Source organism: Lissotriton helveticus, chromosome 8 (assembly GCF_964261635.1).
Source record: "Lissotriton helveticus chromosome 8, aLisHel1.1, whole genome shotgun sequence".
NCBI lineage: Eukaryota > Metazoa > Chordata > Amphibia > Caudata > Salamandridae > Lissotriton > Lissotriton helveticus.
In genome coordinates, this window is record NC_136069.1 from 184,847,244 (window position 1) to 184,872,624 (window position 25,381).

Sequence of the window (25,381 nt, forward strand, 5' to 3'; positions counted from 1 at the left end):
AATGTACATCTCGCCAGGGGGGCAGAAAGCTGTCTCAAGGACAGACCCTGTGTGCAGGCTTATAAACGAAATGCCACAAGTGCTCTGCCGCATTCATTGTGCCACCTGCGACAGAAGCACTGTAAAACATGTCCCCAGGCCTGCTTTGTGTATAGTCTTAAACTGCCATTTAAACCTAGAAATGTAAACCTTTTGCTAGGCCTAAAACTTCCTTTTTAATGCCTCAAACAACGCAACATAGGCTCTAAATTCCCGTAGGGCTGGGTGCATAGTACTTAAAAAGTTGGAGATGTAGGTTTATTGTTCTACACGTCCTAACATTCAAAAACTTCTAAACATGTTTTTCACTGTTGCAAGGCTAGGGAAATACTGGGTTACATTATAACAATCTATAATGTGTAATGTCAGTTTGAGGTCAGCTAGAAAAATGATTCAAGGACACATTTCAATAGTAATTTAAAATTCAACTTAACAGTAAAAAGGGATTTTATATTACTATTTAGAAAAATACACTTTCAGAAATTTGCCATTTTCCCACCTGAGCCAAATGTGCCTTTCTACATGTGTCCAGGGTCACTTGACTGTTAATGGCTCTCATGTGGCTTTATGTATATTATGCCTGGCAGTGGAAAAAAAGGCTTGAATGTGGACAGGCATTTTTCTTCATTGAGCTGGATGGCATGCGGGTTGTGGTAGCCCTCTCCTGAGCTTCAGAGGGTGCCTACACTGTCACAGGCAGATGTAGTCCACACCTAGGCCTGCCTCGTTGGACTTCCTAAACAGTATAGCTCCAAACCCAATGGGGTAGGGCGGGGAAGGTTGCCCCATAATTGGTTTACAGTGACAACAAGAGGGGGCTAGGGGGAAGTGGCTCATTATCAGAGGCACACCTCTGAGTAGGCACAGGGAGCTTTAACCAGGTTAAGGAAAGTTCTGCCATTTTGGATTTAGGAAGCGAAGGGCACTGTGGAATAGTTTACAGTAAAACACACATGAAGTTGTGCAATAGTGGGTAGGATCATCCTAGGGAACTTTTATCCCACTGGTTAGGGAGTGGCCAGGAGTTTCTCTAAGCCACAAACTGGCACTGGGCATATATGTGGCATCCCCAGTACCCTGCCTCAGATCACTTCTGGACCTTTGAAAGAAAAGAGGAGGACTGGACCTGCTGTCTCTGACCTGAGAAGACCCTGGAACACTGGACGTGCTCTACCTCTTGTATCAAGGATAAAGAAGTGAATTACAAGGATCAGGAGGTCAGGCTTGGCCTACAGGGAAACAACACGCTCCAAGAGGACTTTTCTTGCCTTCCCACCTAACCAGACCTGCCCAGGAACCTGATGCTAGCCTCTGCTTGAGTGAGTTATGAACCACAATTTCTGCCTCCAAAGGTCCTGGAAACTTGGCTGGTGTCAAAGTGTACTCCTCCTGAAGTTTCCTAAAACCAGGGACTTCAAAAGCTTTTGCTATCAGAACCAACAGGGGACCAGTACCCACCAGCAGCTGATCGACAAAGGTGTATTGCCGCTTGGCCAAAGATCCAAGTTGCTCCTGCTACGCTCTTCTCCACAGCAGCAAATCCAATCCAGCAGAACCTCGCAGAGAAGGAGTTCGGCTTTGTGGAGCCAGGAGCCTACTTTGGCTACATCCTGAAGTCTTGCCCGCTAGATGAATACGAGCTCCAAAAAAATTCAAAAAGTAAAAATCTTCACCAGGCGAAGGCACGAAAAATGTATCTGACCGGCGAGAGAGACCTTCTCTGGGAGCAAAATTCTAATTTCTACCACTGCGAACATCCCCGCCAATAGTGAATGACTCTCCTGAGACCTCACCCAGCTGCTGTCTAACTATGTGAAGCCTTTTTTGGCCGCAGCCTGCTAGCTTGCCCAGCTGAGTACTTTTGACTTCCATTCACAAGACTGAGTCCGAAGGCAAAACTTTTCACCAGGACGAACCAGGTCCAAGTATTTGATCCGTGCTCCATCAGAGTCTGCTTAAAATTTGACTTTGTCTCAGTCCAAAACAACTCCATGACTGCAGTTGGCACTTAATGCTTTTTGCCACTATTTTGAACCTTGAACTTTAAAAATTCATAACTCTGGTTCTACTAATTGGATTTCGTTTTTTTGGTGTAATTTTATGTATTAAAATGTACTCTATTTTTCTAAAGTAGTTTGCATTTTTTTGGGTGTTTTCACTTAAATACCTTACACTCTGTCTCCAAGTAAGGCCTGACTGTTTTGTGACAAGCTATAGGAGGATTGAGCACATGTTTGTTCAGTGAATTTTGTTCTTCACCGTGAAAAGGATTGTGATAGCTATTTGAGGTGGGTTCTCACCACACTCAACTAATACTCCAATCTCTTACATTCAGAAGTTGAAACAGGGATGCAAAAAAAGGACAGGCAAGCACCTCCACCACTGAGAATAGATTAGTCAATGCTCACCATTGTTTCCTGATAATAATTATGATAAAAAGCAAGGACAAATATTCCACTAAATCCCCAAAAAAGAAATGTAAAAGCCATGGTTGTTCACTCAAATTCTTCTGAGGATTATTAGATTATCCACCATTGTGTATCAAGGTCACAACCTAAATAATATAATAATACAAATAGGTCTTGAGAGTTCCTAAAGTAACAACATTTGTTTAGAAAGCATTCAACATTAAGTGGAACTGAATAATGGAAATGTGATGGACTACTCCATTGAGTGAAATGCTATCTAATCACCTTCAGAAGCAGGACCCGCCACAATGTGCTGAATTATGAAAGCCACTGCAACTTGTCATATTGTCGCTGTCACTATAATCTCTCTGAAAATTATAAGCACAGTATTATGTATGTAAACCTGATGGGCCATTCCTGCTAATGTTTTGAAAATAAAAGATGTTTCATACACAGAGACCTTAGTTCGACAAGGTGAGCATTCGTATTTCTCTTGCAGACTTTAGCACATACAGAAACTCAAAATGCTGCAAACAAGGTAGACTAAGCTGAGGCAGTCTCATCTACGAAGCAAAATAATTCATCATCAGAAATGTTGATGTAAGTAATGTAAAGGAAAAACTTACAGCGGATTCGTTTGACTTTAGCCAGTTTGATTTAGGTGTCTCTGCAACGCACTTCCAAGGTTGGGTAGATTGTGATACAAATGTTGTTGATAGCGGGTTTCCTTTTGACCCATTCATATTTAAGCAGTTGGTTCCTTCCTTTCTTTCATGTCCAGCTTGTCCCAAGGAATCACTAGATATCAGCTGACAATATAAAGAATTGAATGTAAAAATGACAGTGATTGAGAATGCCCTTTTTAGGTTAAACACAAGCAGTAACATTTTCCAATTTTCCCATGATCTCTTCAGAAACTATCTGATGCAGTTGCACAGTCAAGAGGATATTTAAATTCAGTAACGCCTTTTTTTGGTAGAGACTCTAACTGCAGATTCTTTACTGATCCTCCCTGCTATGTAAACCGGGATCTTCACCCTAAAGATCCCATTAAACACTGCAAAATAGTCAAAATATTGTCTTCTACGTATCTCTGCATTTTTGGAAAGGAAATAGTCACTAAAGAAAATGATGTGAGCACGTTTGGGTGAGGCTTATATGGACACCATAATGATCGACGCTGGGCATGCTGAGGAACTGTTCAAGGTTTTTCAGATCCAATCTGACACCTTGGGAATATTCTAAGGTAAAGAATCTGCAGTTAGAAGTCTATCAGAAACAGAACTTTGTTATATGGCTCAACACCTTTCACAACTACCCTATTACCTCTGTCCAGATCTGCAGAAACCTGACTGGGTAATCCTGGAAAATCCTACTAAACAAGGCGCTAGAGTTACTCAGGCAATCTATACAGGGCAGCCAACCAAAGATCACATAGTCAACCTAATAATGGATGCCTCTGTTAAAATATGGTCCCAAGGTTATATGTATCTGGATCAAAATGGCCTCTGGAGTCTGTAGACACCCATCTGGCACAATACACAACTAACTCCAAAACAATAGAGGAAGCATAGAGGTAATGATAGAATCACCCTCCTGACTGATTTATTCAAACAAAAAGATTCTATCAATGTGTGCTGGTGACTAATTTTTATTTTTATTTTTTATACATATATAAAAAAAATATAAAAAGTGCGGTACTAGGCTCTCTCTTAGATTGGCAAGAAGAGGGCACTATGTGCTTTTAAAATACCCCTCACACACTAAGAATCCCTTAGTGTCATGCTTCATCATTGGGGTCTTCCCGTCCCTCTACGGGACGGGGCGTGCTACAACCTACGGATTACGCGGGAGCACTGATTTCGTGACAAAGGGCTATGTGTTAGTGCAGTGTATGTGATATCAGTGAAGTGTAGGGACCTAAATATGTGAGTATAAAAATAAAAAATTCCCTGGCTTGTAGAAAAAATATATTTTATTCACTTCTCTGGCTGGGAATGTTAAAAAGGGGGTTTTGTGGTAGAGCTATTAGCTGGCTACCTGGTCGACATGTTTCATAAGCAGTCCCCTACTGCTTATTCATCAGGACCTCTAGTGGCCCCTACTAAATATTACTCAGTTCTAAAGTAGTAAGCCTAAAGGCCTACAAACCGGTAGCAAAATTAGGCTGCCCGTTTGAGCTTCAGGGCATGAGTTGGCCCTAGGTGAAGCGTGGTAGAAAATATTATCATCAAAAAAATTTTTGAAAATATTGACACAATGGTCTTATTTAGACATATGTTGCGTGCCCCATGAGCCGGCAGACGAAAGGTATTCCACGCGGTCAAGTTACCACTTATGCAAGGTAACTTGACCGCGTGGAATACCTTTCGTCTGAACGGGCAGGCCACGCCCGACAAGGGGAGAAACACAGAACCATCCCAGCCTCCAGGACAGGAGCATGAAGGCGAGGAAGTGCTCGGACACACTACTAAGAGGGGTCCGCGCACATAACCTAAAGCACAAGTTACTACTTGTGTAACGATATATCTGTAAGAGACATTAGTTAGTGATAGATTCCTTACCTTAGAATATCCCCAGGCGTCAGACTGGATCCGGAAACTTTTGCATAGCAAAACCCGTGCGCGTCGTCCGCGGCTCCGCGTCCGCCGTCGTTAGCGCCGGAATGACGTCGCCGGAGTACTTAGACGCCGCCCTCGCCCGCTGACATCAGTTCTGATACACAGCTTTTCCGCGCCAGATACGCAGAAACATGATAGAACCAACACTGGTGACATGAAACTAGGGCCCTAAAAGGGGATGACCTTAACCCTAGATATCGGTTCGCAGAACGGGGAGGATGGGTGGATCTATCACTAACTAATGTCTCTTACAGATATATCGTTACACAAGTAGTAACTTGTGCATCTGAAAGAGACACGTAAGTGATAGATTCCTTACCTTAGAATAGATACCCCAGCAATACCAACCCCGGAGGTGGGCCTGCGAACCAATAATCACACCAGAAAGTCCTGGAGGACGGAACGGCCAAAGAAGCCATCCCTCTGGACTTGACTGTCCAGGCAGTAGTGTCTCGCGAACGTGTGCAGCGAGGCCTACGTAGCTGCCTGACAAATGTCCTGCAAGGGGACTCCTCGGCCCAGGGCAGTAGTAGTCGCCATCACCCGAGTGGAGTGGGCCCTTAGCCCAACAGGAGGTTAAATTTTAGCCAAGGAGTAACACGCCTGGATGCACAATACGATCCACCGAGAGATGGTCCGCTTGTGCACCGCCCTTCCTTTCTTAGCGCCCACGTAACCAACAAAGAGTTGGTCATCCACCCGGAACTGGCGTGTGCGATCCAAATAGAATGAGAGTGCACGTTTTGGGTCCAAAAGGTGGAGCCTCTCTTCCTCTTTCGAGGGATGCGGAGCCGGAAAGAAGGTGGGCAAAGTGATGGACTGGCCGATGTGGAAGGCCGTGACTACCTTGGGCAGGAAAGAGGGTCGCGTCCGCAACACAACTTTGTCCGGATGGACTGAGAGGAAAGGAGGCTTAGAAGAAAGGGCCTGGAGCTCACTCACGCTCCTGGCAGAGGTGATGGCAACCAGGAAAGCGGTCTTCAGAGTAAGAAGGCGAAGAGGACAGTTATGAAGTGGCTCAAAGGGATAGCACATCAGAAAAGTTAGAACAAGGTTCAAGTACCACTGAGGCATCACGAAAGGAACTGGAGGAAACATATGAGTGATGCCCTTCAAAAACCTATTTACAACCGGGGGACTTGAACAAAGAGGGCTGATCAGGTAGCCTTAAGAAGGCGGAAATGGCAGAGAGGTAGCCCTTTAGAGTGCCCAGAGCAGAGCCCTACTGGGCAAGAGAGAGAAGAAAGAGGAGAACCTCTGAAAGAGGGGCAGAAAGGGGATCCACAGCCTTTGCTGTGCACCATGCCACAAATTTGTTCCACCTGCAGGCGTATACCGATTTAGTGGAGGGACGCCTGACTGCCAGAATGACATCACAGACTTCAGGAGGCAAGTCAAATGGCCTCAACTGCAGCCGTTCAATCTCCACGCATGTAAGTGGAGACTGGACAGGTTCGGGTGGAGGACCGTCCCCTGCTGCTGCGACAGAAGGTCCTCCTAAAGGGGTAGACAAATCGGGGGATCGACAGACATGTTGAGGAGCTCGGGATACCAGAACCTCCGTGCCCAGTCCGGAGCCACAAGGATGACTTGGGCCCGGTCGCTCCTGATCTTCTTCAGCACTCTGGGCAGAAATGGTATATGCGGAAAGGCGTACAAGAGACCGCAACTCCACTCGCGACGAAAAGCGTCTCCGAGCGAGTGGCGCCATGGAAATTCCAACGCGCAGAACTGATGACATTTCGCGTTCTCTTCTGTGGCGAATAGATCTAACCAAGGCTCTCCCCACTGCTGAAAGAGGCCTTGCGCCACGCCCGAGTTCAGACGCCATTCGTGATCCATCATGCACCGACGGCTCAGTTCGTCCGCCCTCGCGTTCAGGGAACCTGCCAGGTGTTGAATTACCAGGGTCGCACCCTGATGTTCCAGCTACTGCCAGAGGCGCAGAGCCTCCTGGCAAAGGGTCCACGACCCCACCCCGCACTGTTTGTTGCAGTACCACATGGCGGTGGTGTTGTCCGTAAACACCTGCACTACACTCCCCCGGACAGAGGGGAGGAATGCCTTCAGTGCAAGTCGGATCGCCCGCAGCTCCAGAAGGTTGATATGGAGCTGGGACTCTGCCGGAGACCATAGGCCTCTGATCTCCGCCTCTCCCATGTGGCCTCCCCAGCCCTGGAGGGACGCGTCCGTCACAACTACGTGCTCTGGCTAGGGTAGGGAGCGGGATCTGCCACTGACCCAATCGCGGTCCGTGAGCCACCACTGCAACTGTCTTGCAGTGCCCTCCGAGATCAAGACATAGTCGGACAAGTTGCCCTGATGCTGGGCCCACTGAAACTTCAGGTCCCACTGCAGAGCCCGCATCCGCCACCTGGCGTGATGCACCAGAAGGATGCAGGAGGCCATCAGCCCCAGAAGCCGCAGCGTCAATCTGACCGAGACTCGGGATAAAGGCTGAAAGATCGGAATCAGAGCCTTAATATCGCGAACCCGCTGTTCAGGAGGATAAACCCGAAACTGCGCCGAGTCTAGAACCGCTACAATGAAGAGGAGCTTCTGAGGGACACAGGTGCGACTTCGGCACATTGATGGAGAACCCCAGCAGGTGCAGGAGGTCGGGCGTAGTCTGGAGGTGGCTGACTACTGTCTGGGGCGAGCCCGCCTTCCACAACCAGTCGTCAAGGTAGGGGAAGACTGACACCCCTAACCTGCGCAGATGAGCTGCGACCACCGCCATCACTTTCGTGAACACCCACGGGGTGCTGGTAAGGCCGAAGGGGAGCACGGTAAACTGAAAGTGCTCGTGGCCTACCGTGAACCGCAGGTAGCGCCGGCAGGACGGGGATGTGGAAATAAGCGTCCTGCAAGTCCAACGCTACCATCCAGTCTCCTGGGTCCAGGGCAGCTAAGACCTGAGCCAGTGTCAGCATCTTGAAACTCTCCTTCCGGAGGAAGCAGTTGACGTTCCGCAGGTCCAAGATAGGGCGTAGGCCCCCTTTGCCCTTCTTGGGAACCAGAAAGTAGTGGGAGTAACAACCACACCCTACTTCTGGCCCAGGAACGCGCTCGATGACCCCCTTGGCCAAGAGGGCCGTAACTTCCTTGTGAGAAGTTGGCCTGATATATAATGTTCACTATTCTAGTGAGCACTTTGTATCAGTCCAAACAACCCTTATTGATGATTGGTTGTAAGTCAACCTTATAGACCAGCTATCCTAGTAGCATGGATACGAGCAGTCTAAGGCTAAGACTCTAGAGGGCGTGTTAAGCCAGCAGTTTTACCATCACATTACCCCTTGAACACCAAGTGAAAGGACACCACACAAGTTGTTATGAAAATAAACAGATATTTATAACAAGACTACCCTGAACTCTTTATGAGTCAGGGAGCTAAGCACACAACAAAACTCTTAAGAAAATACTTTAAGTCGCACAATTTACACAAATGCCCGAGGGGCACGAAAAACCATATACACAAGAAGTGGAATGCGAAGTTACTAGCAGGTAAGTAATACTTTTCTAGACTGTAGAAACGCTAGGCCTACAATGCTGAACCCTTGGATTAGAAGCAGGAGGCCTAGGGACGTCGTGTGCAGAGTGGGAACTCTCACGCGTAATGCGGGAACAAGTCTATGGATACTAGCACTTAGCAAAGTTACTGTTCTCGGGCGAACCCGACTAGGTGGGTCGAAAACAAGGGTGGATCCGAACACTTAGGGTGTTGGACTATGCTGGAGCACCGGAGTACTCAGTTTACCTAGCCCAGGGGCTGCGGCTGCATAGGGTTCAAGTTGCGTCGGAAACCCTCGTTGAAGATCCAGGAGCCTGAAGAAAGAAGTTGCTGGCAGGCGGCCAGTGAAGAAGTTCGTGGTGATCCAAGCCTGGATCAGGGAAGAAGAAACCTGTAAGCAGAGGGGACCAAGTTCTGAATCACTAGCCAGTGATTTGAGTGGGCACCAAGATGGCACCGGACGAAGTCACCTCAGCCAGGTGAGTGGGCGCTGCTGGGCTCTGCAGTCTCTCGGGCCAGGAGGCGTTGTCGGCGACCAGGATGGAGGTGCGAGCTGTCCCACGAAGGTACTTGCTGTCGACGTCGCTGGACCCAGGATTGGGCAACAAGTCTTGGCAAATGCAAGGCCCACGCGGTGGACCTAAAATGGCGTCTGGAGTGGACCAGGAGGGTCCAGGGTGCTTCTCTGATGGAGGGAAGCAAGGGCCAGTCTGGAGCAACCAGACCAGCGGTGTTTGTCGTTAGAGTTTGTCGTCAGAGGGTCACTAGCCAACGGGCAAGTGACCTGGACAACGCGGTGAGCAGCAAAAAGCAGAAGGGCCCCACGCAGATCTCGTGGATGCAGGGGGGCTGGACTTCGGTGCTGGAGCTGCTCAGGGTCGGGGCTTCTCTTACCCCAAAGCACTCGGTCGAGGGTCACTCGGTGGTCGTGCTGGACAAGCGTCGTGCAGTTCTGAAGATGGCCGGTCCCTCGAGGTCTCGTCGCACCCACGGATCACAGCTGGGCTGATGTAGGTTGAGGTCAGAGGTGCCAGGGAAGCCGGTTCTCGTCGTGCTGGAGCAGTCTTGATCCGGAGGAGAGACTGGCAACAAACCGCGATGCTTGGTTGGTGCCTGCTGCTGCAGGGTGACTACTCCTTAGTCACAAGGGAGAAATCTTGAGAAGAGTCTTGAGTTCTTCGTGTAGAAGGTCGGTTCAGGATTCAAAGATTGATCTAATTTGGAAGGGGGCCAGTTCCTACCTTTATCCTGCAAAAAGGGGCTGGCACGCGACTAAGTCCTGCCCTATGGGTGGGACTAGGAGGGGGGTGGTTACACCCCTCTCCTTTGGCGGGCTTTCCCCAGATCAGGGGCTGGAGTGCCCCTGGAACTGGTTCAAGCCGGCTTATGCACAGTGAGCACCGGGGTGCCACTTGCAGTCACCTTCCTCTAAAGCCCTGCCTACCTAGGATACACAAAATCCTGTCTGGGACGGTGCTGGCACCGCCCCTCGCAGGAAACCCTTTGTCCTTGCCTCCTGGGCTGGGAGGACTCCCAGCAGCAGGAGGGCAGACTTGTGTCTCGGTGGCAGCATCCATCTTGTGGAGCTAAGACTCTGTCTGACTTTAACCGGGGTTACAGGTTACATACATGTCGTGTCCCTCTAGAAGGGTGGAATGCTAACCCCGTCGCCAGAATTGGCGAGGGGTTAGTATTCCAATTCGTATGACACCTTACTCGACATGTTTTGATAAAGCGATACCAGAGTTGGCATATAACCGCGAGGATTATAATGCACTTAAGAGTATATGGTATGCGATATCATGGAAACGGCTAAGGGATGAATCCCGAAAGCCGCAGACAGGCTCAGCTCATGCCAGAGCACTATCTCACACGATTCCAAGCACTCTGCCTTCAGGATTGTCAAGGCCTGCCATAGGAGTGACTGATAGGAGATCTGTGTGTCCATTTAGGTTTAGATATAGGAATACTATACCTACAGCAGAGGGTGAGTACGCAGCCAGTTGTGTCTGATTTAGTTAGTCAGCCCAGGGGTGGCATAATACATGCTGCAGCCCCTGGGAGACTCCTGGGTGCACCTCAGCCCTGGGTACAGGGACTTGGAGAGGGCCCAGTGCCAATTCAGTACCTGGGTACAATTTGCAGTAGAGAGAACAGCTAGGCTGTGGGTCTGATTAGCAGGCCCACAGCCAGGGAAAGTCGTAAACCAGTGAAGCAAAAAGCAAAAATCTGGGTGATCATAGGATTGCAGACCCTACTCTCCTACATTCCTCTTGCAGAAGATTCAAGTGATCCCCCCGACAAGCGGTGGTACTGCGGCGGCATGGCTGGAGGGGTTGCCTCGAAGGGGAGGGAGCAGCCCCTTCGGACGATTTGCAGCACCCACCTGTCCGATGTGATGTTGCGCCAGTGGAGGAGGTGATGGCGAACCCTGCCCCCCACTGGGGTCTCGTGGGCCTGAAAGCTCGTGTAGGAGAGTAGGGTCTGCAATCCTATGATCACCCAGATTTTTGCTTTTTGCTGCACTGGTTTACGACTTTCCCTGGCTGTGGGCCTGCTAATCAGACCCACAGCCTAGCTGTTCTCTATATCCAAATTGTACTCAGGTACTGAATTGGCACTGGGCCCTCTCCAAGTCCCTGTACCCAGGGCTGAGGTGCACCCAGAAGTCTCCCAGGGGCTGAAGCAGGTATTGTGCCACCCCTGGACTGACTAACTAAACTGACACAACTGGCTGCACGACAGCTGGGGCAAGGTGGTGTACTCACCCTTTGCTTTAGATATAGTATACCTATATCTAACCCTAAAATGGACACACAGATCTCCTATCAGTCACCCCTATGGCAGGCCTTAACAATCCTGAAGGCAGAGTGCTTGGAATCGTGTGAGATGGTGCTCTGGCATGAGCTGAGCCTGTCTGCGGCTTTCGGGATCTATCCCTTAGCCGTTTCCATGATATCGCATACCATATACTCTTAAGTGCATTATAATCCTCGCGGTTATATGCCAACTCTGGTATCGCTTTATCAAAACATGTCGAGTAAGGTGTCATACGAATTGGAATAGTAACACCTCGCCAATTCTGGCGACGGGGTTAGCATTCCACCCTTCTAGAGGGACACGACATGTATGTAACCCCTAACCCCGGTTAAAGTCAAACAGAGCCTCAGCTCCACAAAATGGATGCTGCCACCGAGACACAAGTCTGCCCTCCTGCTGCTGGGAGTCCTCCCAGAGCAGGAGATAAGGACAAAGGGTTTCCTGCCAGGGGCGGTGCCAGCACCGTCCCAGACAGGATTTTGTGTATCCTAGGTAGGCAGGGCTTCAGAGGAAGGTGACTGCAAGTGGCACCCCGGTGCTCACTATGCATAGGCCGGCTTGAGCCAGTTCCAGGGACACTCCAGACCCCGAGCTGGGGAAAAGCCCGCCAAGGAAGTGGGTGTAACCACCCCCCTCCTGGTCCCACCCATAGGGCAGGACTTAGTCGCGTGCCAGCCCCCTTTTCCCAGATAAAGGTAGGAGCAGGCCCCCTTCCAAATTAGATCATCTTTGGAATCAAGACACGACTTTCTACGAAAGGACATCAAGATTTCTTCCTCAAGATTCTCCCTTGTGACTAAGGAGTAGTCACCCTGCATCCGCAGGCACCATCTTAAGAACACTGCGGTCTGCTGCAAGTCCTTCCTCCGGAATCCGACTGCCCAGCTCGACGAGAACCGGCTTCCCTGGCACCTCTGACCTCTACCCGCCTCTACAGCCAAGCTGAGAACCGTGGGTGTGACGAGACCTCGAGGGACCGGCCATCTTCAAGACTGCACGACTTCTTTCCAGCACGACCGCCGAGAGATCCTCTGGTGAGTGCTTTGGGGACCGAGAAGCCCCGACCCTGAGCAGCTCCAGCACCGAAGTTCAGCCTCCCAGCATCTCCACGATCCGCGTGGGGCCCTTCTGCTTTTTGCTGCTCACCGCGTTGTTTGGCTACTAGCCCGCTGGCTTGTGGCCTTCTTAAACGACGCCCGACGACATCACTGCTGCTGGTCTGGTTGCTCCAGACTGGCCCTTGCTCCCTTCAAAAAGAGGAGCACCCCGGACCCTCCTGGTCCACTCCAGACGCCATTTTAGGTCCACCGCGTGGGCTTGAATTTGCCAAGACTTGTTGCCCCAATCCTGGGTCCAGCGACGTCGAGAGCATCATCCATCGTGGGACAGCTCGTACCTCCATCCTGGTCGCCGACAACGCCTCCTGGTCCGTGAGACTACAGAGCCCAGCAGCGCCCACTCACCTGACTGCGGTGACTTCGCCCGGTGCCATCCTGGTGCCCACTTAATCACTGGCTAGTGATTCAAGAACTTGGTCCCCTCTGCTTTCAGGTTTTCTTCTTCCCTGATCCAGGCTTGGATCTCTTCGAACTTTTCTTCACTGGCCGCCTGCCAGCAACTTCTTCTTCAGGCTCCTGGTTCGTCAACGAGGAATCCCGACGTCTTTTCAGACCTATGCAGCCGCAGCCCCTGGGCTAGGTAACTTCGGCATTTCGGTGCCCCAGCATAGCCTCACTATCCAAGGGTCCAGATCCACTGTCGTTTTCGACCTACCTAGTCGGGTTCGCCCGAGAACAGTAACTTTGTGATTTCTAGCTTCCATAGGCTTTTTCCCGCCTTACGCGTGAGAGTTCCCACTCTGCACGTGGCTCCCCTAGGCCTCCTGCTCCTAACCTGAGTGTTCAGTATTGTAGGCCTAGCGTTTCTAAAGCCTCTGAGAATCGTTACTTACCTGCTAGTAATTCGCATTCCACTTTTAGAGTATATGGTTTTTCGTGCCCCTCGGGCATTTGTATATACTGTGCTAACTTAAGTATTTTCGTAAGAGTTTTGTTGTGTGCCTAGCACCCTGTCCTCATAAAGAGTACAGGGTTGTTGTGATTCTAATAAATACACTGTTTATTTTCATAACACTTGTGTGGTGTCCTTTCACTGGGTGTTCAAGGGGTAATGTGATGGTAAAACAGCTGGCTTAACACGCCCTCTAGAGTCTTAGCCTTAGACTGCTCGTATCCATGCTACTAGGATAGCTGGTCTATAAGGTTGACTTACAACCAATCATCAATAAGGGTTGTTTGGACTGATATATAGTGATCACTAGAATAGTGAGCACTGCACATCAGGCCAACTTCTCACAGCTCGGTCTAGAAGGGCTTTGAGGCGGATGCTGCTGGGGTGGATGTGGACTGGCCTCGCCGTTGTCCCCGGGCACCGCCACTGCAGTTACCACGTACGCCACTGCGTTGGATGTTAGTCTGCGGCACGTGGCTGGCAGGACATGTGGGGGTGCCCCTTCCGTGGCCACGAAAGGGGCGAAAGGCAGCAGATTGCTGGCGCGGGGCCGACAGGCCCAAGGACTTGGCCGTAGCCTTGGAGTCCTTAAAGCGCTCAATCGCACTGTCTGCCTTGTCGCCAAAGAGGCGACGGCCATCAAACGGCATGTCCATAAGGGTGTTTTGGACATCAGCCGAAAAATTGGCGGACCTCAGCCAGGCGTGGCGACTAATCGCCACCGTCGTTGCCATCGCTCTACCCAGCGAGTCCGTTGTATCCAGCCCACATCTGATGGAGTACCGTGCCGCATCTCGACCCTCCGCAAGGGCTTGGGCGAGTTTAGTCCGGGCCTCCTCCGGACATTGTGGCAGCACGGCCGCGACTGTGTCCCACAGAGAGTGGGTATAACGGCCCAAGAGGCACGCGGTGTTAACTGACCGCAACCCCAAACTCAGGGAGGAGAACATCTTTTTGCCATTCTGTTCGTACCTCTTTGATTCCCGATTGGGGGAGCCGTCGGGAATGCGGTCTGGGAGTTAGAGGCGTGGATGACCAGACTCTCTGGGGTGTTGAGTGGGTGGACAGGAAGCAAGGGTCGCCCGGAGCCGGGCGGTGGCGTGGCCATGTTCCTATCTATAGGGGGACCTGTAGCAGGCCTGGACCAGGTGCCCAGAAGAACGTCAGACAAGGCCTCAGTAAACGTCAACAGAGGCTCCGCAGAGCTTGCTTGCGGTTGAAGGACCTCAGTGAGGAGGTTAGTCCTTACGGCCGCGACGGGGAGTTCAAGGGATTAGGCCTTGGCCGCCAGCGTTAACACCACACTATAGGCTGCCCCCTCCTCCGTCGCCACGGTAGGAGGGGAGACAAAAGCAGTGTCTGGCGAAGTGTCCAGACCACTGGCGTCCCCAAGCTCACCAGCCCAGTCCTGATAAGACTGGCACACTGGTGCCAGAGGGTCCTCAGACCCCTCCCAATCCTCCTCGTCACCCACCTCCTGGTACTCAGGGTCAAAAGATGGGGCTGGATCATAGAAGAAAAAATCTCCCATCGGCTTCGAGGGATGCCGCTCCGGCGTCGGAACCGGACCGAGGGGGGACTGGGAACGGCGTCGACCGTGGTCGGCGCCGGGGGCGACACCCTAGGAGCCGGCACCGTCATAAAGTAGACCGGCGACGACCCGGATCCGGATCCAGCGGGGCCCTGCGGCATTGGGACCGAAGTCCCCGACGGTGCCAGGGCCAAAGCCCCTGGCGCGCTTGGGCTCCAGTCGGGGCCGCTTGGCCCGAAGGCGCCGCGGAACCCGATGGGAGGAGCGAGCGACCTCATGGCCACGAGGAAGGCTTCAATCTCCCCCGGCGGTGCTGCGTGGGCGGTGTCACCCGAACCCCCGACCGCGTCGGGCGAGCGTCGGTGGGGGAGTCGGAAGAGCGATGTTGTCTCTTCGACTTCTTGTGCCTCTTACCTGAGGACTTGGAGCTCGAGGAGTGGTGTTGATCCTCCGAGCCGTGATGACTCCGGCCCAGCGACCGGTCCTTCGACCTCCTTCCGGACCGGGACTTTGAACGGCGCAGGGCCGACTGCCGGAGCTCTAGGCGCTTGCGGGACCGCACCCGCCTAGCCTTCGACGTCAAGGCACGGCAGTCGGGGCACGACTTGTCATCATGGTCGGGCCCCAGGCAATGAAGACACCGGCGAAGGGGGTCGGTAACCGACATCAGTCGGTTGCAGTCGACGCAGGGCTTGAACCCGGGCATCCCTACTGGCGCCGTCGTACGACTTCGAAAAATTATCAAAAGAGATCAAAAAAGTTTAGTCAAAAAGTGACTAAAGGTACCACTGTTCCCGGATCGGCGCTTGCTGGCGCGTAAAAAATAGGAACTGACGTCAGCGCGCGAGGGCGGCGTCTAAGTACTCCGGCGACGTCATCCCGGCGCCAATGTCGCCGACGACGGACAAAGGGCCGCAGATGACGCCTACCGACGCGCAAGGGTACTGCTATGCAAAAGTTTCCGGATCCAGTCTGACGCCTGGGGGTATTCTAAGGTAAGGAATCTAATACTAACCTGTTTCTTTCAGATTGCGGTGGTACTAGGGTGGCATTGCTGGAGGGGTAGTTTTGAAGGGGAGGGGGTAGTCTTGAAGGGGAGGGAGTAGCCCCTTCGGACTATTTGTAAAACTCACCTGTCCGAAGTGATGGTGCGCCAGTGGGGGAGGTGATGGTGAATCCTGTCGCCCACTATCGTTTGATGGGCCTGAAAAACCGGACTAGGATGGTTTGGAGACAGTGGTGGCCGGGGTGGTGGTGGACTGACCCGCCTGCCGGCCCCCTGACCCGGCTCGGCTGGTCCCATGTCTGCGTGGAGACTGTTGCTGTGCAGGCCTGTGGCTCTGAAGCGAACGTGTCGGGTGCCCCTTCTGTGGCCATGAAAGACGCGAAAAGCAGAAGGCGGGTGGCGGAAAGGCCAAGGACTTGCCCGTAGCCAGCAAGTCCTTAAAGCGCTCCAACGCGCTTTGTTGCCGAAATAGCGCAGGCCATCAAAGGGCATATCCATCAGAGTGTTCTGGACATCCCCAGAAAAGTCAGTTGTCCTCAGCCAGGTGTGGCGATGGAGCGCCGCTGTCATGGACATCGCCCTGCCCAGTGAGTCGGTGGCATCAAGGCCACAACGAATAGTGAACTTGGCTGCATCCCTCCCTTCAGGAATAGCTTGAGAGAGCACACTGAGGTAGCACGCGTGCCACCATGTCCCACATAGAGTGGGAATAACGGGAAAGGAAAGGAAAATGGGGTCGCCCGGGTCGGTGGTTGACACCGGGCCATGTTCCTATCCATAGGAGCTCCTATGTTGGACCTGGACCAGGTGCCCAAAAGAACGTCTGAAAGTGTATCATTAAAGGGCAGCAGTGGCTCAACAGAGGTAGCCGCCAGCTGAAGCACTTCTGTCAGGAGGTTAACCCTGATGGCCACTGTAGGGAGCTCGAGGTGGAGGGCCTCGGCCCCCCTACGCAACACCCCTGCATAACTTGCACCCTCCTCCGTAGCCACGGTAGGAGGAGAAAGCATGCCATGGTCAGGAGAGGTATCAAGACCACTGGCATCCCTGAACTCCTCTGCCCAGTCCGGGTGAAATTCACATTGCTCTGTGAGAGGGGCCTCAGACCACTCCCAGTTTCCCCTTCCTCCGAAGGCTGATTGTGAGAAGTTGGCCTGATATATGATGCTCACTAGTTCTAGTGATCACCTTGTATTAGTCCAATCAACCCTTATGGTGATTGGTTGTAAGTCAACCTTATAGACCAGCTATCCTAATGGTAGCATGGACAAAGCAGTCTTAGGCTAGACTCTTTTGGCATGTGAAGCCAGCTGTTTTACCGCAATATAACCCCTTGAATACCAGATGAAAGGACACCACACAGGTTGTTATGAAAATAAACAGTATATTTATTAATAACAACACCTCTGAACTCTTTATGAGGTCAGAGGGCTAAGCACATGACAATCTCTTAGGAAAAATACGATAAATTGCACAAAATTACAATGGTGCCCTGGAAGCACGACAAACCATATACTAAGTAAGTGGAATGTGAGAGTCGATAGAAGGAATGGAGCTGTTCAGAGGCTGGAGGTTCGCTAGGACTACGCTATCTTCACCTTAGGTAAGTAATAGGAGGCCCACGGGACGCGTGTGCAGAGTGTGAACTCACACGCGATATGCGTTACAACGTCTATGGACAGTACAGTTCAAGTTAAAGGTGAATACTGACAATCCTGACTAGTTAGGACTAAAACGACTGTGGAACTGGACACTAGGACAGTTAAACTACCCTCGAGCACCGAAATGCTTTCGTTACCTCACCCACGGGCTGCGGGTGCATCGGTGTCAAAGTGTGTCGGGTTCGCGCGTTGAAGTCTATGGAGCCTGGAAGAAAAGATGCTGTAGGCGACCAGGAGGAAGATGTCCGGTGCGATCCAAGGGTGGATCGGTGAAGAAGAGGACCTGAAAGCAGAGGGGACAGTGTTCAAAGTCACTAGCCAGTGACCGGTGTGGAACCAGGAAGGAACCAGATGCTGTTGTCGCGATCAGGTGAAGAGTGGACGCTTGACTCTGCAGCCACGTGGACCAGGAGGTGTCTTCGACGACCAGGATGGAGGCACGGGCTGTTCCACGCAGGCTCTCGCTGTCGGCGGTGTCGGATCCGGGATTGGAATCAACAGGCCTTGGCAAAGGCAACCCACGCGGTGAGTGAAAAAGGCGTCTGGTGCGGACTAGGAGAGTCCGGGGTGCCCCTCTTTTGGAAGGGAGCAAGGGCCAGTCTGGAGCAACCAGACCAGCAGTGAAGATTCAAAGGTTCGTCGTCTAGGAGGCCACTAGCCAGCCGGCAAGTGACCAGACAACGAGTCGAGCAGCAAACAAGCAGAAGGGCCCCACGCAGATCTCGTGGAAGCTGGGGGGCTGATCTTCGTGCAGGGGCTGCTCGGGGCTGGGGCTTCTCAATCCCCAAAGCACTTGGTCGAGTTTACCTCGGGAGTCGTGCTGGAAGCGAAGTGTAGGTTCGTTCAAGATGGCCGGTCCCACGTGTCTCGTCGCACCCACGGGTCTCAGCTTTGCTGCAGATGTGAGTTGAGGTCGGAGAGGTCTGGGAATCCGGGTCTCGTCGGGCTCTGAAGTCTGGATCCTCGAGGGAAGACGACAAAGTGAAGCCGCTGGACGCTTGATGGTGCCTGCAGTTGCAGGGTGGACACTCCTTGTCCACAAGGGAGATTCTTCAGTCTTCTGTGGAGCAGAACGTCGAAGGCCAGAGTTTCTTCCTGTAGAATTGTTCAGGATAATCTAATTTGGAATGGGACCAGCTCCTACCTTTATTCTCCTAAAGGGGGCTGCACTACTGACTAGGTCCCTCCCCTGGGTGGGACCAGGAAGGGGGGTGGCTACACCCCCTATCCTGTGTCCGGTTTTCGCGCCAGAGCAGGGGCAGGGATGCCCCAGCAACTGGTTTGAACCGGTGTATGCACAGGGCACCTTGTGTGCCCCAGGCATGTCTCATTCCTATCAGGCCTCCCTACCTCAATACACAAAATCCTGTCTGGGGTGGTGCAAGCACCTCCCAAGGCAGGAAACCCTTTGTCCAAGCCTCCCTCGCTGGAAGGACTCCCAGCAGCAGGAGGTCAGACTTGTGTCTGTGGTGGCAGCATTCATTTTGTGATGCCAAGGCTCGAGTTAACTTTAACCGGGGTTCACAGTTACATACAAGTCGTGCCCCTCTAAAAGGGTGGAATGCTACCCCCGTCGCCAGAATTGGCGAGGGGGTAGTATTCCAATTAGTATGACACCTTACTCGACATGTTTTGATAATGCTATACCAGAGTTAGCATTTAACCGCGAGGTTGATAATGCACTTAAGAGTACATGGTATAGCGTTATCATGGAACAGCTATTAGGACTTGGTTCCGCAAGCTGCAGACGGGCTCAGCTCATGCCAGAGCACCATCTCACATGATTCCAAGCACTCTGCCTTCAGGATTGATAAGGCCTGCCATAGGAGTGACTAATAGGAATATATGTGTCCATTTTAGGGTTAGATATAGGTATACTATATCTATAGCAAAGGGTGATTACACCACCTTGCCCCAGCTGTCATGCAGCCAGTTGTGTCAGTTTTAGATGGCCAGCCAGGGGTGGCATAATACATGCTTAAGCCCCTGGTAGGCCCTGGGTACACCTATGCCCTGGATACCTAAGGTACTCTGTACAGGGACTGATAAGGTGGCCCAGTACCAATTGGTAAATGCACCTAAAGTACATGGTTGTCAATTTAGAGAGAGAACAGCTAGGCTGTGGGTCTGATTAGTAGGCCCACAGCCAGGGAAAGTCGTAAACCAGTGAAGCAAAAAGCAAAAATCTGGGGTGACCATAGGATTGCAGACCCCACTTTCCTACACTGATAAACAGCCCAAAAATAAAGAGGCTGGACTTAGGGGTAGAAATCCACCATTGGTGTCGGAATTGGCATCAAGCGATGCCGTTCCGGCGCCGTGCCCACATCGAGGCTTAAACCGGGGGCGATGTCGTCCGGTGGGCCGGGCAACGTCGGAGGTGGTGCCGGTGGAGGTGTCACAAGGGCAACCGGCATCGACGGGGATCCGAGCCCGGATCCATGGGGGTCCTGCGGCACCGGGGTCGGAGCCGACAGTGAAGAAGGAGCCACCGGCAGTAAAGAGGGAGGACCCCCAGTTGGGCCCACAAGGACCGAAGGCGCACCGGCGAGGCCCGACGGCCCAAAGAGGCGAGCCATGGCTGACAGAAATTGCTGGGCCGGAGTCGCAGACTGATCCGAGAAGGGCGGGTAGGCCGGCGGTGACTGCGTAGGCTCTACTGGAGCTGCGGGGGAGGCACCACCCTCAGCCGCGTCGTGCGACCAGCGATGAGAAGCCAGAGAGCGACGGCGCTTCCTCGATTTCTTGGAATGCTTCGTCTTACCTGACCCAGAGTGCAAAGACTTCGATCCCGATGAACGATGGTGGTGGTGAGACCTGGACCTTGCGCGGTGAGGAGCCGAATGCTGGACTTCAAGCAACTTTTGGGACCACTCCCGCAAAGTTTTCGTCACCATGGCCCGGCAGTCGGGGCACCACTTGGGGTCGTGGTCGCAACCCAGGCAGTAAAGACACATGCGGTGCGGGTCCATCACCGACATCATTCAGGTCTGCCCTTGCTGGCGTGGAAAAAGAAAGAACTGACCTCAGAGCGCGAGGGAGGTGTCTAAGTAGCTGCCGCAACATCATCGCGGCTACCACGACGCCAACGACGGAAGCAAAGCCGCACAACGCCACCTTCCGACCCGCAGCGGTAATGTGGACGAAAACTTTCTGGATTCAGTCTGACGCTTGAGGGTAATTCTAAGGTAAGGAATCTATCACTACGTGTTTCTTTCAGATAGACAAAGTTGCAGGGTATTACATGTAGACTAACACCATAGAGTGGATATCTGCGACTACCTGTTAGATGATCAGGCAGATGTGCTATTCCTCATAGAGACATGGTTAGATGAGGATTCAGCGCCTGAAATTCTCGAGGCCCTCCCAAGTGGCTATGGGATTACCCGAGTGGACAGACCCTTCGGTAGGGGAGGGGGATTGCCATTATTCATAAACACGGTATCCAGTGGTCCCTTGAGCCGGCAAACATCGTAGATAGTGAGGCAGGTCTTTTCTCTATTGAGACAGCTACCAACTACATCATTAAAGGGCTTCTGGTTTATAGACCTCCTGGAGCCTTTACATGGTTTGCACCTAGTTTGATTGAGTGCCTAATCAATCAAGAAATTTGTATAGCGCGCTACTCACCCGGAGGGTCTCAAGGCGCTTGGGGGAGGGGGGTACGCTACTGCTCGAACAGCCAGGTCTTGAGTTGCTTCCTGAAGGAGAGGTGGTCTTGGGTCAGACGGAGGTGGATGGGGAGGGAGTTCCAAGTCTTGGCTGCCAGGTAGGAGAAGGATCTTCTTCCCGTGGTGGCTCTTCGGATGCTTGAAACGGCGGCGAGGGCGTGGCTGGTCGATCGTAGCTGGCGGGTGGGAGTGTAGAAGGTCAGGCGGTTGTTGAGGTATCTGGGTCCCAGGTCGTGGAGGGCCTTGTGTGCGTGGGTGAGGAGTCGGAACGTGATTCTCTTGCTGATGGGGAGCCAGTGCAGGTCTCTCAGGTGTCCGGAGATGTGGCTGTGTCGGGGGATATCCAGGATGAGTCGAGCAGAGGCGGTCTGGATGCGTTGGAGTCTTTTATGTAGTTTGGATGTGGTTCCGGCGTAGAGGGTGTTTCCGTAGTCCAGTCGGCTGGTGACGAATGCCTGGGTGACCGTCTTCCTGGTTTCGGTGGGGATCCATCGGAAGATCTGTAGGAGAGTAGGGTCTGCAATCCTATGATCACCCAGATTTTTGCTTTTTGCTTCACTGGTTTACGACTTTCCCTGGCTGTGGGCCTGCTAATCAGACCCACAGCCTAGCTGTTCTCTCTACTCCAAATTGTACTCAGGTACTGAATTGGCACTGGGCCCTCTCCAAGTCCCTGTACCCAGGGCTGAGGTGCACCCAGAAGTCTCCCAGGGGCTGCAGCATGTATTATGCCACCCCTGGGCTGACTAACTAAATCAGACACAACTGGCTGCTTGACAGCTGGGGCAGAGTGGTGTACTCACCCTCTGCTGTAGATATAGTATTCCTATATCTAAACCTAAATGGACACACAGATCTCCTATCAGTCACTCCTATGGCAGGCCTTGACAATCCTGAAGGCAGAGTGCTTGGAATCGTGTCAGATAGTGCTCTGGCATGAGCTGAGCCTGTCTGCGGCTTTCGGGATCCATCCCTTAGCCGTTTCCATGATATCGCATACCATATACTCTTAAGTGCACTATAATCCTCGCGGTTATATGCCAACTCTGGTATCGCTTTATCAAAACATGTCGAGTAAGGTGTCATACGAATTGGAATACTAACCCCTCGCCAATTCTGGCGACGGGGTTAGCATTCCACCCTTCTAGAGGGACACGACATGTATGTAACCTGTAACCCCGGTTAAAGTCAGACAGAGCCTTAGCTCCACAAAATGGATGCTGCCACCGAGACACAAGTCTGCCCTCCTGCTGCTGGGAGTCCTCCCACCCCAGGAGGCAAGGACAAAGGGTTTCCTGCCAGGGGCGGTGCCAGCACCGTCCCAGACAGGATTTTGTGTATCCTAGGTAGGCAGGGCTTTAGAGGAAGGTGACTGCAAGTGGCACCCCGGTGCTCACTGTGCATAGGCCGGCTTGAACCAGTTCCAGGGGCACTCCAGCCCCTGATATGGGGAAAGCCCGCCAAAGGAGAGGGGTGTAACCACCCCCCTCCTAGTCCCACCCATAGGGCAGGACTTAGTCGCGTGCCAGCCCCTTTTTGCAGGATAAAGGTAGGAACTGGCCCCCTTCCAAATCAGATCATCTTTGAATCCTGAAACTACTTTCCACGAAAGGAACTCAAGACTTCTTCCTAAGATTTCTCCCTTGTGACTAAGGAGTAGTCACCCTGCAGCAGCAGGCACCAACCAAGCATCGCGGTTTGTTGCCAGTCTCTCCTCCGGATCAAGACTGCTCCAGCACGACGAGAACCGGCTTCCCTGGCACCTCTGACCTCAACCTACATCATCAGCCCAGCTGTGATCCGTGGGTGCGACGAGACCTCGAGGGACCGGCCATCTTCAGAACTGCACGACGCTTGTCCAGCACGACCACCGAGTGACCCTCGACCGAGTGCTTTGGGGTAAGAGAAGCCCCGACCCTGAGCAGCTCCAGCACCGAAGTCCAGCCCCCCTGCATCCACGAGATCTGCGTGGGGCCCTTCTGCTTTTTGCTGCTCACCGCGTTGTCCAGGTCACTTGCCCGTTGGCTAGTGACCCTCTGACGACGAACTCTAACGACAAACACCGCTGTTCTGGTTGCTCCAGACTGGCCCTTGCTTCCCTCCATCAGAGAAGCACCCTGGACCCTCCTGGTCCACTCCAGACGCCATTTTAGGTCCACCGCGTGGGCCTTGCATTTGCCAAGACTTGTTGCCCAATCCTGGGTCCAGCGACGTCGACAGCAAGTACCTTCGTGGGACAGCTCGCACCTCCATCCTGGTCGCCGACAACGCCTCCTGGTCCGAGAGACTGCAGAGCCCAGCAGCGCCCACTCACCTGGCTGAGGTGACTTCGTCCGGTGCCATCTTGGTGCCCACTCAAATCACTGGCTAGTGATTCAGAACTTGGTCCCCTCTGCTTACAGGTTTCTTCTTCCCTGATCCAGGCTTGGATCACCACGAACTTCTTCACTGGCCGCCTGCCAGCAACTTCTTTCTTCAGGCTCCTGGATCTTCAACGAGGGTTTCCGACGCAACTTGAACCCTATGCAGCCGCAGCCCCTGGGCTAGGTAAACTGAGTACTCCGGTGCTCCAGCATAGTCCAACACCCTAAGTGTTCGGATCCACCCTTGTTTTCGACCCACCTAGTCGGGTTCGCCCGAGAACAGTAACTTTGCTAAGTGCTAGTATCCATAGACTTGTTCCCGCATTACGCGTGAGAGTTCCCACTCTGCACACGGCGTCCCTAGGCCTCCTGCTTCTAATCTAAGGGTTCAGCATTGTAGGCCTAGCGTTTCTACAGTCTAGAAAAGTATTACTTACCTGCTAGTAACTTCGCATTCCACTTCTTGTGTATATGGTTTTTCGTGCCCCTCGGGCATTTGTGTAAATTGTGCGACTTAAAGTATCTTCTTAAGAGTTTTGTTGTGTGCTTAGCTCCCTGACTCATAAAGAGTTCAGGGTAGACTTGTTATAAATAAATATCTGTTTATTTTCATAACAACTTGTGTGGTGTCCTTTCACTTGGTGTTCAAGGGGTAATGTGATGGTGAAACAGCTGGCTTAACACGCCCTCTAGAGCAGAGCTTTCCAAACTGTGTGTCCCGACACAGTACTGTGTCGCCTGCAAATGGTGGGTGTGTCGCAGGATGACACCAAATTAAGGGCACTTAGCACATAACTGCTGCTAACTGTGGCATTCCTTTGAAAGAGTGTCTCAGAGTCCTCCACAGCATCACAGACTCCGAGACACTCTGCTATATGGGGGGGGCAGGCGATTCACAACAAAGCCTAATTAACAAGTACTAGGGCCCTGGGGGCTTGACGCCCGCTGTCCCTCACTCGAAAACGCTGTGACAGGAGGGGCGTCATTGTCAAATTGATGCATTATCTTGCAACACCAAACAGAGTGGCATTTGCACCCGCGTGGGACATAATGCAGTGAGGTGGTTATTTCTTTTTTGTTTACGAGCGAGAGAATTCGACTGGGAGAGCCCCAAGGCCAAGGAGAGGTGGGTGCTCGCCTGCGGTACTGGAGCCGGTGGTGTCAGAGCGAAGGCTCCAGAGACCAGGCTGACAGCGAGGCCACTGAGGGAAGAAGGTTACTGGGGGCAGATGGCTGTGACTTATTCGGAGTAGGGAATGGATTACTGAATATTTTAGTAGCAAATACTTAACTATTTTGCATTTAAAGTTTTCGTTTTTATTGAAAGTGTGTGCCTCAATGTATTTCCCGCATATCGCTGAATATTGTGCCATGTCAGTATCAACGAGAACGGTAACAACTTACTTGAGCGCCTAGAAACAATTTCTATTGTGCGGTGCACAAATAATAATTATAGAACGCTGTATCCTCGACATCTGACCCTGACCTCACTCTTTTCATTCAGCCACACCCCTTTCTATGATCTGCTCTCCCTTACCTGACCTCATCTCTGATATTTTCCTTTCTTCCCTTCAATCCCTTCCCTCTCCACCTTTAACCCTTCCCTTCCCTCGCTTTCTTGATCTTTCCCTTCTTCTTCCTTCCACCAAGCTAAATTCCATCCTCTCTTCTCCATACTCGTACCTCATACACTTTTCCCCATTTGCTTTATCGATCTCTTTTGAGTTGCCTCTCAAC

The 25,381-nt window shown here is 52.1% G+C and overlaps 1 protein-coding gene across 5 annotated transcripts in view; it reads right to left on the reverse strand.

Annotated features, from left to right (window-relative positions):
* TTC3 (tetratricopeptide repeat domain 3) overlaps positions 1-25,381 on the reverse strand; it is a 1,911,479-nt gene that overhangs the window by 123,704 nt on the left and 1,762,394 nt on the right. For all 5 annotated transcript variants that reach the window (XM_078656864.1, XM_078656865.1, XM_078656863.1 and 2 more), the window contains one exon: positions 3,074-3,256. In XM_078656864.1, the coding sequence (XP_078512990.1) occupies positions 3,074-3,256 (183 nt within the window). The remainder of the gene's footprint in view (positions 1-3,073; positions 3,257-25,381) is intronic.